This window comes from Schistocerca cancellata, chromosome 4 (assembly GCF_023864275.1).
Source record: "Schistocerca cancellata isolate TAMUIC-IGC-003103 chromosome 4, iqSchCanc2.1, whole genome shotgun sequence".
NCBI lineage: Eukaryota > Metazoa > Arthropoda > Insecta > Orthoptera > Acrididae > Schistocerca > Schistocerca cancellata.
Window position 1 is genome coordinate 655,122,061 of NC_064629.1, and position 13,490 is coordinate 655,135,550.

Here is a 13,490-nt window from a genome sequence, read left to right on the forward strand (position 1 = left end):
ATAAACATAAATTTGTGTTTTTCTTTGTGCAAGTAAAAAAAAAGAGTTCATCCTGCAGTCTGGGTGAACCAGCCGGATGCCTTCTATTACATATGCAGTGAACATATGCTGCAAAAACAAATAAAAAATATCAACGACTTTGTGTGGAGTATTTGAACAGAAAAATGGAGCAAAAAAAAGTTCACAATCTGATGTGCCAACAGTGTGGAGAGAAACCAAAAACCACCATGAAGACTGTTACATTTGTTTAGTGAATGTGAAAGGGTTCAATAGGTACAATAAACATACGAGGGAATACCCAGATTTGGAAGATGATCTATGCCACACAGTGAAGATGTACCAATATCACTGTTTACTGCACTGCCTGATGTACACTTGTCAGACAGAGAAGAAATAAGAAATGCAGTACATAGATGGGAGCAGTGGAAGCAAGAATGATGGATGTGCAACAAGTCAATAGTTCTGCCAGCAAGGACTGAATGATCCAGTATGAGACATTAGTCTGTCAAAGCAAGTCATCGAAGCTCTAACTTTCAGACTAAAGGAAAAGAACTGTCCAAAATTAGTAACTTTCATATGTTGGTTTTCTAGTTCCATTGTGAAGTTTTTTCCCAAGGACATACAGCTCTACCGTATGGTTAAATTATGATGACATCCTCTAGGGTAAAATATTCCATAGATAAAATAGTCCCCCATTTGGATCTCCAGATGGGGACTACTCAGGAGGACATTGTCATCAGAGGAAAAAAAAAACTAGCATTCCACAGGTTGAAGTGTGGAATGTTAGAGGCCTTAACTGGGCAGGTAGATCAGAAAATTTAAAAAGGGAAATGGGTAGGTCAATGTTAGATACAGTGGGAATTAGCGAAGTTCGGTGGCAGGAAGAACAGGACTTCTGGTCAGGTGAATACAGTGATAAAAATACTAAATCAAACAGAGGTAGCTTAATGCAGGAGTAGCTCTAATAATGAACAAGGTGGTGGTGGTGGTTAGTGTTTAACGTCCCGTCGACAACGAGGTCATTAGAGACGGAGCGCAAACCCGGGTTAGGGAAGGATTGGGAAGGAAATCGGCCGTGCCCTTTCAAAGGAACCATCCCGGCATTTGCCTGAAACGATTTAGGGAAATCACGGAAAATCTAAATCAGGATGGCCGGAGACGGGATTGAACCATCGTCCTCCCGAATGCGAGTCCAGTGTGCTAACCACTGCGCCACCTCGCTCGGTAATAATGAACAAGAAAACAGGAATGTAAGTAAGCAACTATGAACAGCATACTGAAAACATAATCATAGTCAAGATAGACACTAAGCCCACACCCACCACAATAGTACAAGTTTATATGCCAACTAGCTACACACATGATGAAGAGATTGAAGAAATGTATGATGAGATAAAAGACATTATTCTGATAGTTACGGGAGATAAAAATTTAGTTGTGATGGGGGACTGGAATTCTATGGCAGGAAATGGAATGGCAAGGAAAAATTGTAGGTGAATATGGACTGGGAGGAAAGAAATGAATGAAGAAGCTGCCTGGTAGAATTTCGCACAGGGCATAATTTAATCAATAAAACTTGGTTTAAAGATCATGAATGACAGTTTTATATGTGGAAGGACTTGGAGACACCGGAAGGTTTCAGCCTGATTCCAGCATTAGGCAATGATTGACTACAACAGGGAAAGGAATGCAGTGGAAGATGAATGGGTAGCTTTGAGAGGTGAAATAGTGAAGACGACAGAGGATCAAATATGTAGGGAGACAAGGCCTAGTAGAAATCCTTGGATAACACAAAATATATTGAAGTTAACTGATGAATAGAGAAAACATAAAAACGCAGCCAAATGAAGCAGGGGAAAGGGATACAGACATCTAAAAATGAGGCTGACAGGAAGTGCAAAATGGCTATGCAGGAATGGCTAGAGGACAACTGTATGGATTTAGAAGCATATTTCAGTAGGCGAAAGATAGATACCACCAACAGAAAAATCAAAGAGATCTTTAGAGAAAAGTGAAGCAGTTGTATGAATATTAAGGGTCAGATGGAAAACCAGTATTAGCAAGAAGGGGGAAGCTGAAAGGCGGAAGGAAGGATTATGTAGAGAGTCTATACAAGGGGAATGAACTTGGAGGTAATTATATACAAAGGGAAGAGGATGTAGATGAAGATGAGATGGGAGATCTGATACTACACAAAGAATTTCACATCAGACTAAAAGACCTAAGTCGAAACAAGGCCCATGGAGAAGGTGATATTCTATCAGGACTATTGATAGCCTTGGGACAACAAGCCATGACAAAATTATTCCATCCTCTGTGCAAGATGTATGTCACACGCAAAATACCCTCAGACTACAGGGCGACCGTAATAATTCCTATTCCAAAGAATTCAGGTGCTGACAGGTGTGAATATTATCCAACTATTTGTTCAGTAAGTAGAATGGAAGAATGGAACAACTAGTAGAAGCCAACCATGAGAATGATTAGTTTGGATTCTGGAAAAATGTAGAAACACACAAGGCAATACTCTCCCTCCAACTTCTCCCAAAAGATAGGTCAAGGAGAGACAAACCTATGTTTCTAGCATTTGTAGACTTGGAGAAAGTTTTTGACAATGTTGACTGGAATAGAGCCAGAATGAGATTTTCACTCTGCAGCAGAGTGTGCGCTGATATGAAACTTCCTGGCAGATTAAAACTGTGTGGTAGACCGAGACTCAAACTCGGGACCTTTGCCTTTCACGGGCAAGTGCTCTACCAACTGAGCTACCCAAGCACGAAACACGCCCCGTCCTCACAGCTTTACTTCTGCCACTACCTCGTCTCCTACCTTCCAAACTTTACAGAAGCTCTCCTGCGAACCTTGCAGAACTAGCACTCCTGAAAGAAAGGATATTGCAGAGACATGGCTTAGCCACAGCCTAGTGGATGTTTCCAGAATGAGATTTTCACTCTGCAGCAGAGTGTGCACTGATATGAAACTTCCTGGCAGATTAAAACCGTGTGCCGGACCGAGACTCATTTCCTTACAATGAGAAGAAAATTAATTCAGAAAAAAGTTAATGTCACTGCCTTTGGTGTAGAAGGACCCAAGTTCAATTCCTGGTGCCTCCTCAAACTTTTTCCAAGATACGGGGGCCTGGTACTAGGTCCACTCAGCCTCTTCGAGGCCAAACAAGGAGCTGCTTAAATAAAGATGCAGCAGCATCATCAGGCTTCATATACTGGCAATAGCAGGTGGAGAGACAATTGACATGCTGATCATATTTCCCATGGTCATTGATCACTCCTTGTACTGCCTTGTGGGCAGCATTGGCCAGTTGGAAAAGGCCTAAGGCCTAATGCATGAGTGGTGTTAGTTACTTTTACATTAACAAACCGTTTGTTGCCAATTCTTTGTCACTAAACTTTGAGGAAACTAACCTGTACGAGGTTTGCTCCCAATATTTGTCTATGATATGACTGCAAACAGATATAACAGGTTGACAGTGTTAAATTCTTCGGATTGCAGCTTGATAATAAATTCAATGGGGAAGAGCATATCAAAGAACTGCTGAAGTGCCTAAATAAATCATTATTTGCAGTGTGGATGTCGTCAGTCATATTGTTGTTGTTGTTGTCCAGAGCCCGGTTTGATGCAGCTCTTGCAACCTACATCCTTCTGAATCTGCTTAGTGTTTTCACCTCTTGGTCTCCCTCTATGATTTTTACCCTCCATGCTTCTCACTAATAGTAAACTGGTGATCCCTTGATGCCTCTTCTAGTCAAATTGTGCCGAAAATTCCTCTTCTCCCCAATTCTATTCATTACCTCCTCATTAGTTACATGATATAGCTGTCTAATCTTCAACATTCTTCTGTAGCACCACATTTCAAAAGCTTCTATTCTCTTCTTGTCTAAACTATTTATCATCCACATTGCACTTCTATACATAGCTACAGTCCATACAAATACTTTCAGAAAGGAATTCCTAACACTTAAATCTATACTCGATTTTAACAAATTTCTCTTCTTCAGAAATGCTTTCCTTGCCACAGCCAGTCAACATTTTATATCTTCTCTACTTTGACCATCATCAGTTATTTTGTTTCCCAGATAGAAAAACTCATCTACTACTGTAAATTTCTCATTTCCTAATCTAATTCCCTCAGCATCACCTGATCTAATTTGACTACATTCCATTATCCTTGTTTTGTTTTTGTTGATATTACATCCCCCTTTCAAGATAATGTCCACTCCATTCAACTGGCCTTCCAGGTACTTTGCTGTCTGATATAATTACAAGTCATTAGCAAACCCCAAAGTTTTTATTTCTTCTCCATGGATTTTAATACCTACTCCAAATTTTTCTTTTGTTTCCTTTACTGCTTGCTCAATATACAGTTTCACTCCCCTCTCAAGCATTGCTTTCCTTCCGTGCCCCTCGATTCTTATAACTGCCATTTGGTTTCTGTACAAATTGTAAATAGCCTTTCGCTCCCTGTATTTTATCCCTGCCACCTTTAGAATTTGAAAGAGAGTATTACAGTCAACATTGTCAAAAGCTTTCTCTAAGTCTACAAGTGCTAGAAATGTAGGTTTGCCTTTCCTTAACCTATCTTCTAAGATACGTCATAGGGTCAGTATTCCTACATTTCTACGAAATCCAAACTGATCTTCAGCGACGTCGGCTTCTGCCAGTTTTTCCATTAATCTGTAAAGAATTAATATTAGAATTTGCAACCATGACTTATTAAACTTATAGTTTGTTAATTTTCATACCTGTCAACACCTGCCTTCTTTGTGATTGCATATTCGTCTTGAAGTCTGAGAGTATTTTGCCTGTCTCAGACATTTTGCTCACCAAATGGAAGTGTTTTGTCATGGCTGGCTCTCCAAGGGTATCAGTAGTTCTAATGAAATGTTGTCTACTCCTGGGGCCTTGTTGCAACTTAGGTCTCTCAGTGCTCTGTTAAATTCTTCACGCAGTATCATATCACCCATTTCATCTTCCTCTACGTCCTCTTCCATAATGCCCTCAAGTACATCGCCCTTGTATAGACACTCCAAATACTCCTTCCACCTTTAAGCTTTCCCTTCTTTGCTTAGAACTGGTTTTCCATCTCTGCTCTTGATATTCATACAGGTTGTTTTCTTTTCTCCAAAGTTCTCTTTAATTTTCCTGTAGGCAGTATCTATCTTACCCCTAGTGATATATGCTTCTACGTGCTTACATTTGTCCTCTAGTCATCCCTGCTAAGCCATTTTGCATTTCCTGTCAATCTCATTTCTGAGACATTTGTATTCCTTTTCGCCTGCTTCATTTACAGCATTTTTATACAAGGTCCGGCAGAAAAACCTCCCCTTTAAGGAAAGCTAATAAAAACAAAACCAAATAAGGTAGAACAATTTTATTTATACTAAATAAAAGTACATATTATGCCATTTTAGAAAATACTCTTATGGTCTTACTTTTTAAATAAAACATCCCTTAAATGGCTTCCTGCACTGTCGACACACTGATTGAGTCTTTCCCTGAAGTTATTCATTACTCTTTGAGTCATTTCAGGTGGAATAGCTTCAACCTCTTGTGTAATTGCTTCTTTCAGGGCTCGTAAAGATTGTGGACGTTGTTCATAAACTTTTGCTTTTAAATAGCCCCAAAGAAAGAAATCACAGGGCGTTAAGTCTGGCGATCGTGGGGGCCAGCCAATGTCTCCACGCAACGAGATCACATGCCCAGGAAACATTTCCTTCACCAATGCCAGTGACTGCCGCGCTGTGTGGGCTGTAGCACCATCTTGCTGGAACAACACGTTCTCTATTTCACCAAAAAGCTCCCTTAGTTGCGGTTGGAGAAAGTCGCGGAGCATGGCACAATAGCGTTCACTGTTGACGGTTAAATTCCTGTCATTTTCTTCGAAAAAGTAAGGACCGATCACTCCGGAATTGTAAACAGCACACCATACTGTTACTTTAGGGCTATGAAGTGGTCGTTGATGAAGTTCTTGGGGATTGTGTTCACACCAGTACCTGCAATTTTGGCTGTTCACTGTTCCGGCAAGGTGAAAGTGTGCTTCATCAGAAAAAATCACAATATCGTTGGGACGAATGTTCCGAAGAAGGTCTTGGCACAAACTTACACGGACACCACAGTCTCGTTCACTCAGTTCCTGCGTAGTTACAAGTTTGTAAGGATGCATTTTAAGATCTCGATGCAAGATTCTTCTCACACTTCGATCAGATATCCGTAATGCTGCCGCATGCTTTTTAGCGGATCGTCGAGGAGATTGTTGAACTGAAGCTCTAACTGCATCAACATTTCCGGGGCCTGTTGCAGTCCGTGGTCGTCCAGGTGGTTTCCTTCTTAATGCGGAACCTGTCTCACGAAAGTTAGCAACCCAAGAATAAATTGTTTTCTTATCGGGAACAGGGTCCCGTCGTCCGAGCGCAAAGCGAACGGGAAAAGCACGTTGAGTATTAATAGGCGATTCGCCATTTTGAATAAAATCTTCCACTACGAAGGCACGATGTTCACCAGACCACGCCATGGCGTACACTGAAAACGGCACGTAGGCAGCTACATAACGACGCGCCCCCCACCACTCTGCTCCTTCTACTGTCCGCTGCACCTTACTTTGTAATCGGGGAGTTTTTTATGCCGGACCCTGTATTTTCTCCTTTCACCAATTAAATTCAATATCTCTTCTGTTGCCCACGGATTTCTACTAGCCCTTGTCTTTTAACCTACTTGATCCTCTGCTGCCTTTACTATCTCATCTCTCAGTTACCCAGTCTCCTTCTATTGTATTTCTTTCCCCTGTTCTTGTCTATTGTTCCCTAGTGCTCTCTCTGAAACTTTTTACAAACTCTGGTTCTTTCGGTTTACGCCAGTCCCACCTTCTTAAATGCCTACCTTTTTGCAGTTTCTTCAGTTTTAATCTACAGTTCATAACCAATAAATTATGGTCAGAGTCCACATCTGCCCCTGGAAATGTCTTACAATTTAAAATCTGGTTCCTAAATCTGTGTCTTGCCATCGTATAATCTATTTGAAACCTTAAAGTGGCTCCAGGCCTCTTCCACATGTACAACCTTCTTTCATGATTCTTAAACTTGGTGTTAGCTATGATTAAGTTGTTCTCTGTGCAAAATTATACCAGGCGGCTTCCTCTTTCATTCCTTATCCCCAGTCCATATTCACCAGCTACTTTTCCTTCTCTTTGTTTTCCTACTATCAAATTCCAGTCACCCCATGACATTTAAATTTTCATCTCCCTTAACTATCTGAATAATTTCGTTTATCACATGATACATTTCTTCAATCTCTTCATCATGTGCGGAGCTAGTTGGCATATAAACTTGTACTACTGTGGTGGGTGTGGGCTTAGTGTCTATCTTGAGTATGATTGTGTGTTCAGTACGCTGTTCATAATTGCTTACCTGAATTCCTATTTTCTTATTCATTATTAGACCTATTCCTGCATTAAGCTACCCCTATTTGATTCGGTATTTTTAACACTGTATTCACATGACCAGAAGTCTTGTTCCTCCTGCCACTGAACTTCACTAATTCCCACTATATCTAACTTTAACCTATCAATTTCCCTTTTTAAATTTTCTAACCTACCTGCCCGATTAAGGGATCTGACATTCCACCCTCTGATCTGTAAAATGCCATTTTGTTTTTCTGATAACGATGTCCTCCTAAGTAGCCTCACCCGGAGTTCCAAATGGGGGACTATTTTATCAGAATATTTTACCCAAGAGGATGAAATCATCATTTAACCATATAGCAGAGCTGCATGCTCTCAGGAAAAATTACTGCTGTAGTTTCCCCTTGCTCTCAGCCATTAGCAGTACCAGAACAGCAAGACCATTTGAAAAGACTGCTGCCCCTCTTCAGGAACCATACATCCCTCTGTTGTGATTGCACCTACAGTACAGCTATCTGAATCACTGAAGCATGCAAGCCTCCCCACCAATGACGAGGTCCATGGTTCATTGGGGGAGGAGGGGGGGGGGGGTCATAGGTGTGATACAAAAATGCTAGTATGTTCTGCTTATAATGTACTATGGGATCATTTTCTGGAGTAACTCACAAATGGAAGCTAAAGTTTTCCAAGTCAAAAAGCTGCAGTACAAACTATTTGTAGTGTGAAATCAGTGATGTCGCACAGAGGCATATTCACACAATTGAGGACACTAACTATAACTTACCAATATACTTATTGCTTAATAAGATGTGTCATAAATAATATACGTCTTAATCAAGCCGACAGCTCACTTCATGGAACCAATACTACAAATACATACTACAAATACTGCTTAAAGATTTTAAGTAATTTACTTTGGGTCAGGAAGCTTTCCATTATTCATGAGTACACATTTTCAATCACTTGCGAGAATTAATAAAAAAATTAGTTTATAAATAAAGATCAGTTTCAAAGGAGCTTATGGGACTTATAAGTGACCAACTCTTTCTACTCCACAGACGAATTCCTAAACTGAACCAGTTTATGTAAATACTGTTAACAATACCAAATTATGTGTTACGTGAAATCTGACTTCCGTGCGCCTTCAAGCAGCAGTGTAATAAATATAAGTAAATGGGCTGTGTTTCAGTTTTCTTTACTTATTCTACCTTCATAAGAACCATTTCACCTACAACTAGCAGAAAATGCATTTGCATATCACTTTTAAAAAAAAGTTGTTGTGCCCAGGGAAAATGCTAACACCATTTTTAGGCCTCATAATGCCCTCCGTTCGGCTAAGAATACAGTCCACAATTTTCTTCAGGTAGAGCCATGCTATATCCAGCTGAAGCTGCTCACAGATGAATAGAACCCACAGAGCTACCAAAGTGAGCATATAATGATGGCTGTATTTTACCACTATTACAGAGGCCCAGGAATTTTCTACGGGACGGGTCAGTAGACCCATGATGCGATTCTCAAACGTCCATCAGACCAGAAATGTACACATACAGTCCTGTTAATACAGCTGCTGTCATCTTGGAAGATGGCCAGTGTCCACCCCACATCCAGGCATCAAGAATGCTGAAATAAACATTCTGGTTCACATTCATAATAACTTGAATGAGTGGACACAAAATACGGTATGAGAAACACCCCTAAAACATCACAGAACCACATCCAGCTTGAACTATACCAACACACTGTGGGTTAAATGCCACACATGGCTGCCAATGAACTCAGTGCCTTTCATCATCAGGAAATAGGCAAAATTATGAGTCATTGGATCACACTATACACCTCCTGTGAGCTACTGCACAGTTTCTGTGTTGTTTGGCTTCATGCACCAGCTGCGAACAGTGGCCATTTGCGAGGTACCTATCTCCAAGTGTTTCATCAGGTCACTATGCTTGCCCGAAAACTGGTTGAGATGGACCTGAATTCCATGAATCAGCAATTCCTGTCAAGCTGGAAATCAACTGGCATGTCACGCAATGTCTCTGCCCCTTTTCAGTTAAGATATTTTATGACCACTGTTCTCAAGCCATTTTACATGGCTGCAAGTGGTGCATCATTGTAGCAAGTTGCATAGTCTGCATTGATACACCAGCAAATGAGGCAGCTGTGACATACACACCAATTCACTGCCATGACATTTATCAGCAGTGTTGTTCCTTATTAGTGCCTGCTACCAGATCTACACCATCTACAGTGATCCAAAGTGACCTGTGTGCATGTTTAAGGAGGGAGATTAATATTTGATGCAGAGAATTTATGTTATGTGCTGATCTGGTGAATAAACTTGTAGCTGCATTTTTTGAGTGGCACAGCAAACAAATGTCCAGTCTGATGAAAGAATGGGTGAGAAAATATGATATCAACTTATGTGTATTGTATGCAAGCTAAACAGCAACAGCTGCATCAAAGTAGTTTTAGAGCCCGTGACACTATTACACTCCCTTGAGGCAACTACCCATGCCATATTTCAACAGAACAACCACAACATGAAGTGGTTTTCAGACAACTTCTGAAAAAGGACATGGAAATTTTTTGAATGGTGAAAAGATTGTTGCTGAATAGTTACAGTTGTCAGTTCTGAAAGTAACTTGTACATCAGCACCTTTGATTACAAATTCCAAAAGTGAATGGAGCCAATAAAGAGACAAGTCACCAACATGGTGTAAGATTGCAAAGCAATGAAGAGGAATTCAAATTTTATTCCTCGCACATGAGGATGAATAAGTTCTTTCAAAATTATTAATTGTGTCAGCTGATCTTTGCATAACTGTGGCAAATCTAGTAAGCAGTCATTAGTGGCAATTTTCCATGCAATTAAGAGCATACACTCAGCTAAAACACAGAGGAGCCTGGATAGTTGTTAAGGCATAATATTATGATTTGTCACTTAAGTCTTTCCCGTCAGTTTCTGGGAAGGAAGAAGATATGCTTCAAGAAATGAGTCAAATGTGGGAGACAAATAAAGAAATGACGGCAATTGTAGAGCAAACTCTTGGGTTGTGCAAACTGTGAATTCATAACACAGATGAAGGTACTTATGATTTGTGCTGAATTTATATGATAATATTTCTGCAAATTATTTACGGTTTGGTCTTTTTCAATTACCTTTTGATAACAATACCTTGATGAGAGTATACAACATTGAAAAGAAATGGCAGTAATCCATTGTGTTATAAACGTATTTGTGAGAACAGAGTATGTTTCGAGCTGCGTATTATTTTTTTATCTTTTTAAATACTAGTGCTTTCGAACTTTGTAAAATTTGTTTTATATGTTTCTGTATTATATAACAGTTTGTACATTTCGATTATAGATGTATAACAATGATTTAAAATATGGGCATTGGAAAAATGCAATACACAGAAAGACTACTGGTATTTTCCAATTTACAATGGACAAAACTGGTTGTGCGTTAGAGTGGGCGATTTTATACAGTTGTACTTTAGAGGAAACTGCAATAACTATATCATTGCTAAGTTTACATAGGTGCTCGCATGTTGATTATCTGCGGCATGTCGTTGTCTGTATGCTCACATAAAATGTACATTTTCTCATTTACTGCATCAGGCAACTGTACAAATAATCCTATCACGGCAACATACCCGTCTGCCAAATGTTCTTGGACAGTGTACGTCTTTCCACCCACGGCAATTTTCGTTCTTGAACAAGCACAACCCATTTTCACCACACATTCATAAAAGATTTAAATTATTTGTAAAAATTACACATATTGTAAAATAATTACACATTTATCAGTAACGTGATGTAAACACACTACGTCACATGTCAACACCCAAACAAACACAAAGATAATCTCTACAATTTTTTTTTATTAGCTTCTATCATACAAACTTTTTCGTCATCACAAATAAATGTACTGACACACATAACAAGGTAAAATTTTTTTTTCTTCGTTATACCTACTGTTTAGGGCGTACATTCTTATATTTTCAGATCAAAATTATTGGAATCAGATTACGAAACACAGTTGGCTGCTAAAAATTTATTTGTTAATTAAGTTCAATTCATTTTAGATTTTTAAGTCTGCTTTCGCTAGAAACCGGGATATGGCATCATATGTACTCCTGGTTGAGTCTCCGTGAATTAGGATCGTGCAAAGCGGCTGGCAGTGACCAAGTCTTAAGAGCTCCTTCAAAAAGTCGACTCCGCCTTTCTCATTGCGTCTGCACTGAAATAAGATGTGATTTACGTCACCAATTGTTTCTTGTTCACATTGACAGTAGGGTGTCTCCGATGCTATGTAAGCTGGCAGGGAAAGATCCATGATTGAGACGCATTCTCACAATGGACGTTATAATTTTCCTTAAATGTTTGAAGTTCGCAAACCATGTCTGTCTTGGTATGAATGTCTGTATACGCGTATAGCTTTTGCCTCTTGTTTGTTGGCTTTCATTCCATTTTTCCTGCTATGAGAGAATCGCTTTTTGTTTTACTTTTAGGAGGTATTCTGTGCATGGGAGTTTAATGTCCATAGGTCTTCCACTGTTAATCCCATCTCTCGGTAGTTGATCTGCTTTGTCATTGTATAGAATGTGATTTGGTCCATACAAATTCTATAATTTGGCCAATCTTCTTAGCTTTCTGGTATTGATCCAGTATATTGAGGGTGTATTTACTAGTTATTTTTACCCAATTCCTGTAACTAATGGATTTCAGAACGCTTTGAGAGTCAGTGATTATTACTGCCTTGGGAATTTTGTGGGATGTCGCATATTTGATTGCTCTATAATAGCGAAAGTTTCAGCAAGAAATGTGGAAGAAACACTTGGTAGTTGAATCTTCCTTTCTTCTGTAGATTCTGGACAGAAGAAAGCACATCCGGTATGATTTTGCGTTCCCATTTTTGAGCCATCCGTACATAGCTTAAGATATCCTGCCCACTTTTCTGCCAGGTGCAATGTAGGTGAAAACTGCTCATATCCTTTTCCTTTGCTGGAATAGTCGACATGTGTTACAGGAATATCGTGATATGATCTGTGACAGTCATATAGGAACATTGGATTGATTTGAATTGATTTTATTTCGTGTTCCATAGATCCAACTGTGTTGGGTTCACGAGGACGTGGAAGGAGTCAGTATTTTACAAGTACAATATGATAATCGTATAGCATATACAAACATTTGAGTATATAATTATATAAAATTTATACAGTAAATTCTTTGATCAGCAATACAGATAAAAGACAATACATATTTTCTTAGAATCATTAAAGCACTACGGAAAACAGATACAGATCACACACAGATACAGAGCTCAAGTTCAATAACATTCTTAGCGGCGTTATGTCAACGTGTATTATATAATATTAAAATTTTACAATTTATTTAATAAAAAACTCATCAAGACTGTAAAAAGCTTTTTCTAGCAGAAATATTTTTAGTGCTTTCCTAAACTTACTCTTGTTATGAATCTCTGTCTTTATTTAAGCAGGAAGAGCATTGAAGAGTTTTGTAAAACAATAAACTGGTAAGATTGCAGGAATTCTGTTTATACCATGATTACCGGTTTCGGCGAAAGCAAACCCGCCATCATCGGATCTTAGGACACATACAGGTTACAACATCAACTGTATGTGTCCTAAGATCCGTTGATGGCGGCTTTAGTTTCGCCGAAACCGGTAATCATGGAATAAAAAGAATTCCTGCGATCTTGGCTACCAGTTTATTGTTTTACAAGCATCTAGACTGCTCCCACATGAGCACAATGTGCTCCCTACAAAGAAGAGTTTTGTTCCAGTGTAGTGGACATCCTTTTGCGCCAAGCTCAAATTTGTATGCTCGCTGTGTATGTCATTCTTCCTCCGTGTGTTATGCTCATGACAATTACTGTTTGGGTGAAATATCTCTATAGTTTTACAAACAAAACACATGACAGAAAAAATATATTGGCATGTATTTGTGTATATTTTAACTTTTCGAAAGATATTTCTACACGAGTCTCTTGGGCGCAATCCACATATAACTCTTAAAGCTCACTTCTGTGCAATGAACACTTTCC

General features: G+C 39.2%; 1 protein-coding gene across 2 annotated transcripts in view; it reads right to left on the minus strand.

Moving 5' to 3' along the window:
• Positions 1-11,280, minus strand: part of LOC126184924 (serine/threonine-protein kinase 16) — a 104,803-nt gene extending 93,523 nt beyond the window's left edge. Inside the window, exon 1 of one of the 2 annotated variants that reach the window (XM_049927593.1) lies at positions 11,217-11,269. Coding sequence is in view for 1 of the 2 variants with exons in the window: in XM_049927592.1 (XP_049783549.1) it covers positions 11,074-11,150 (77 nt within the window). In the remaining variant the exon portion in view is untranslated. Of the gene's footprint in view, positions 1-11,073 lie in introns of both variants that reach the window. The other variant, XM_049927592.1, reaches the window with a different exon arrangement.
• Between the last annotated feature and the right edge of the window lie 2,210 nt (positions 11,281-13,490).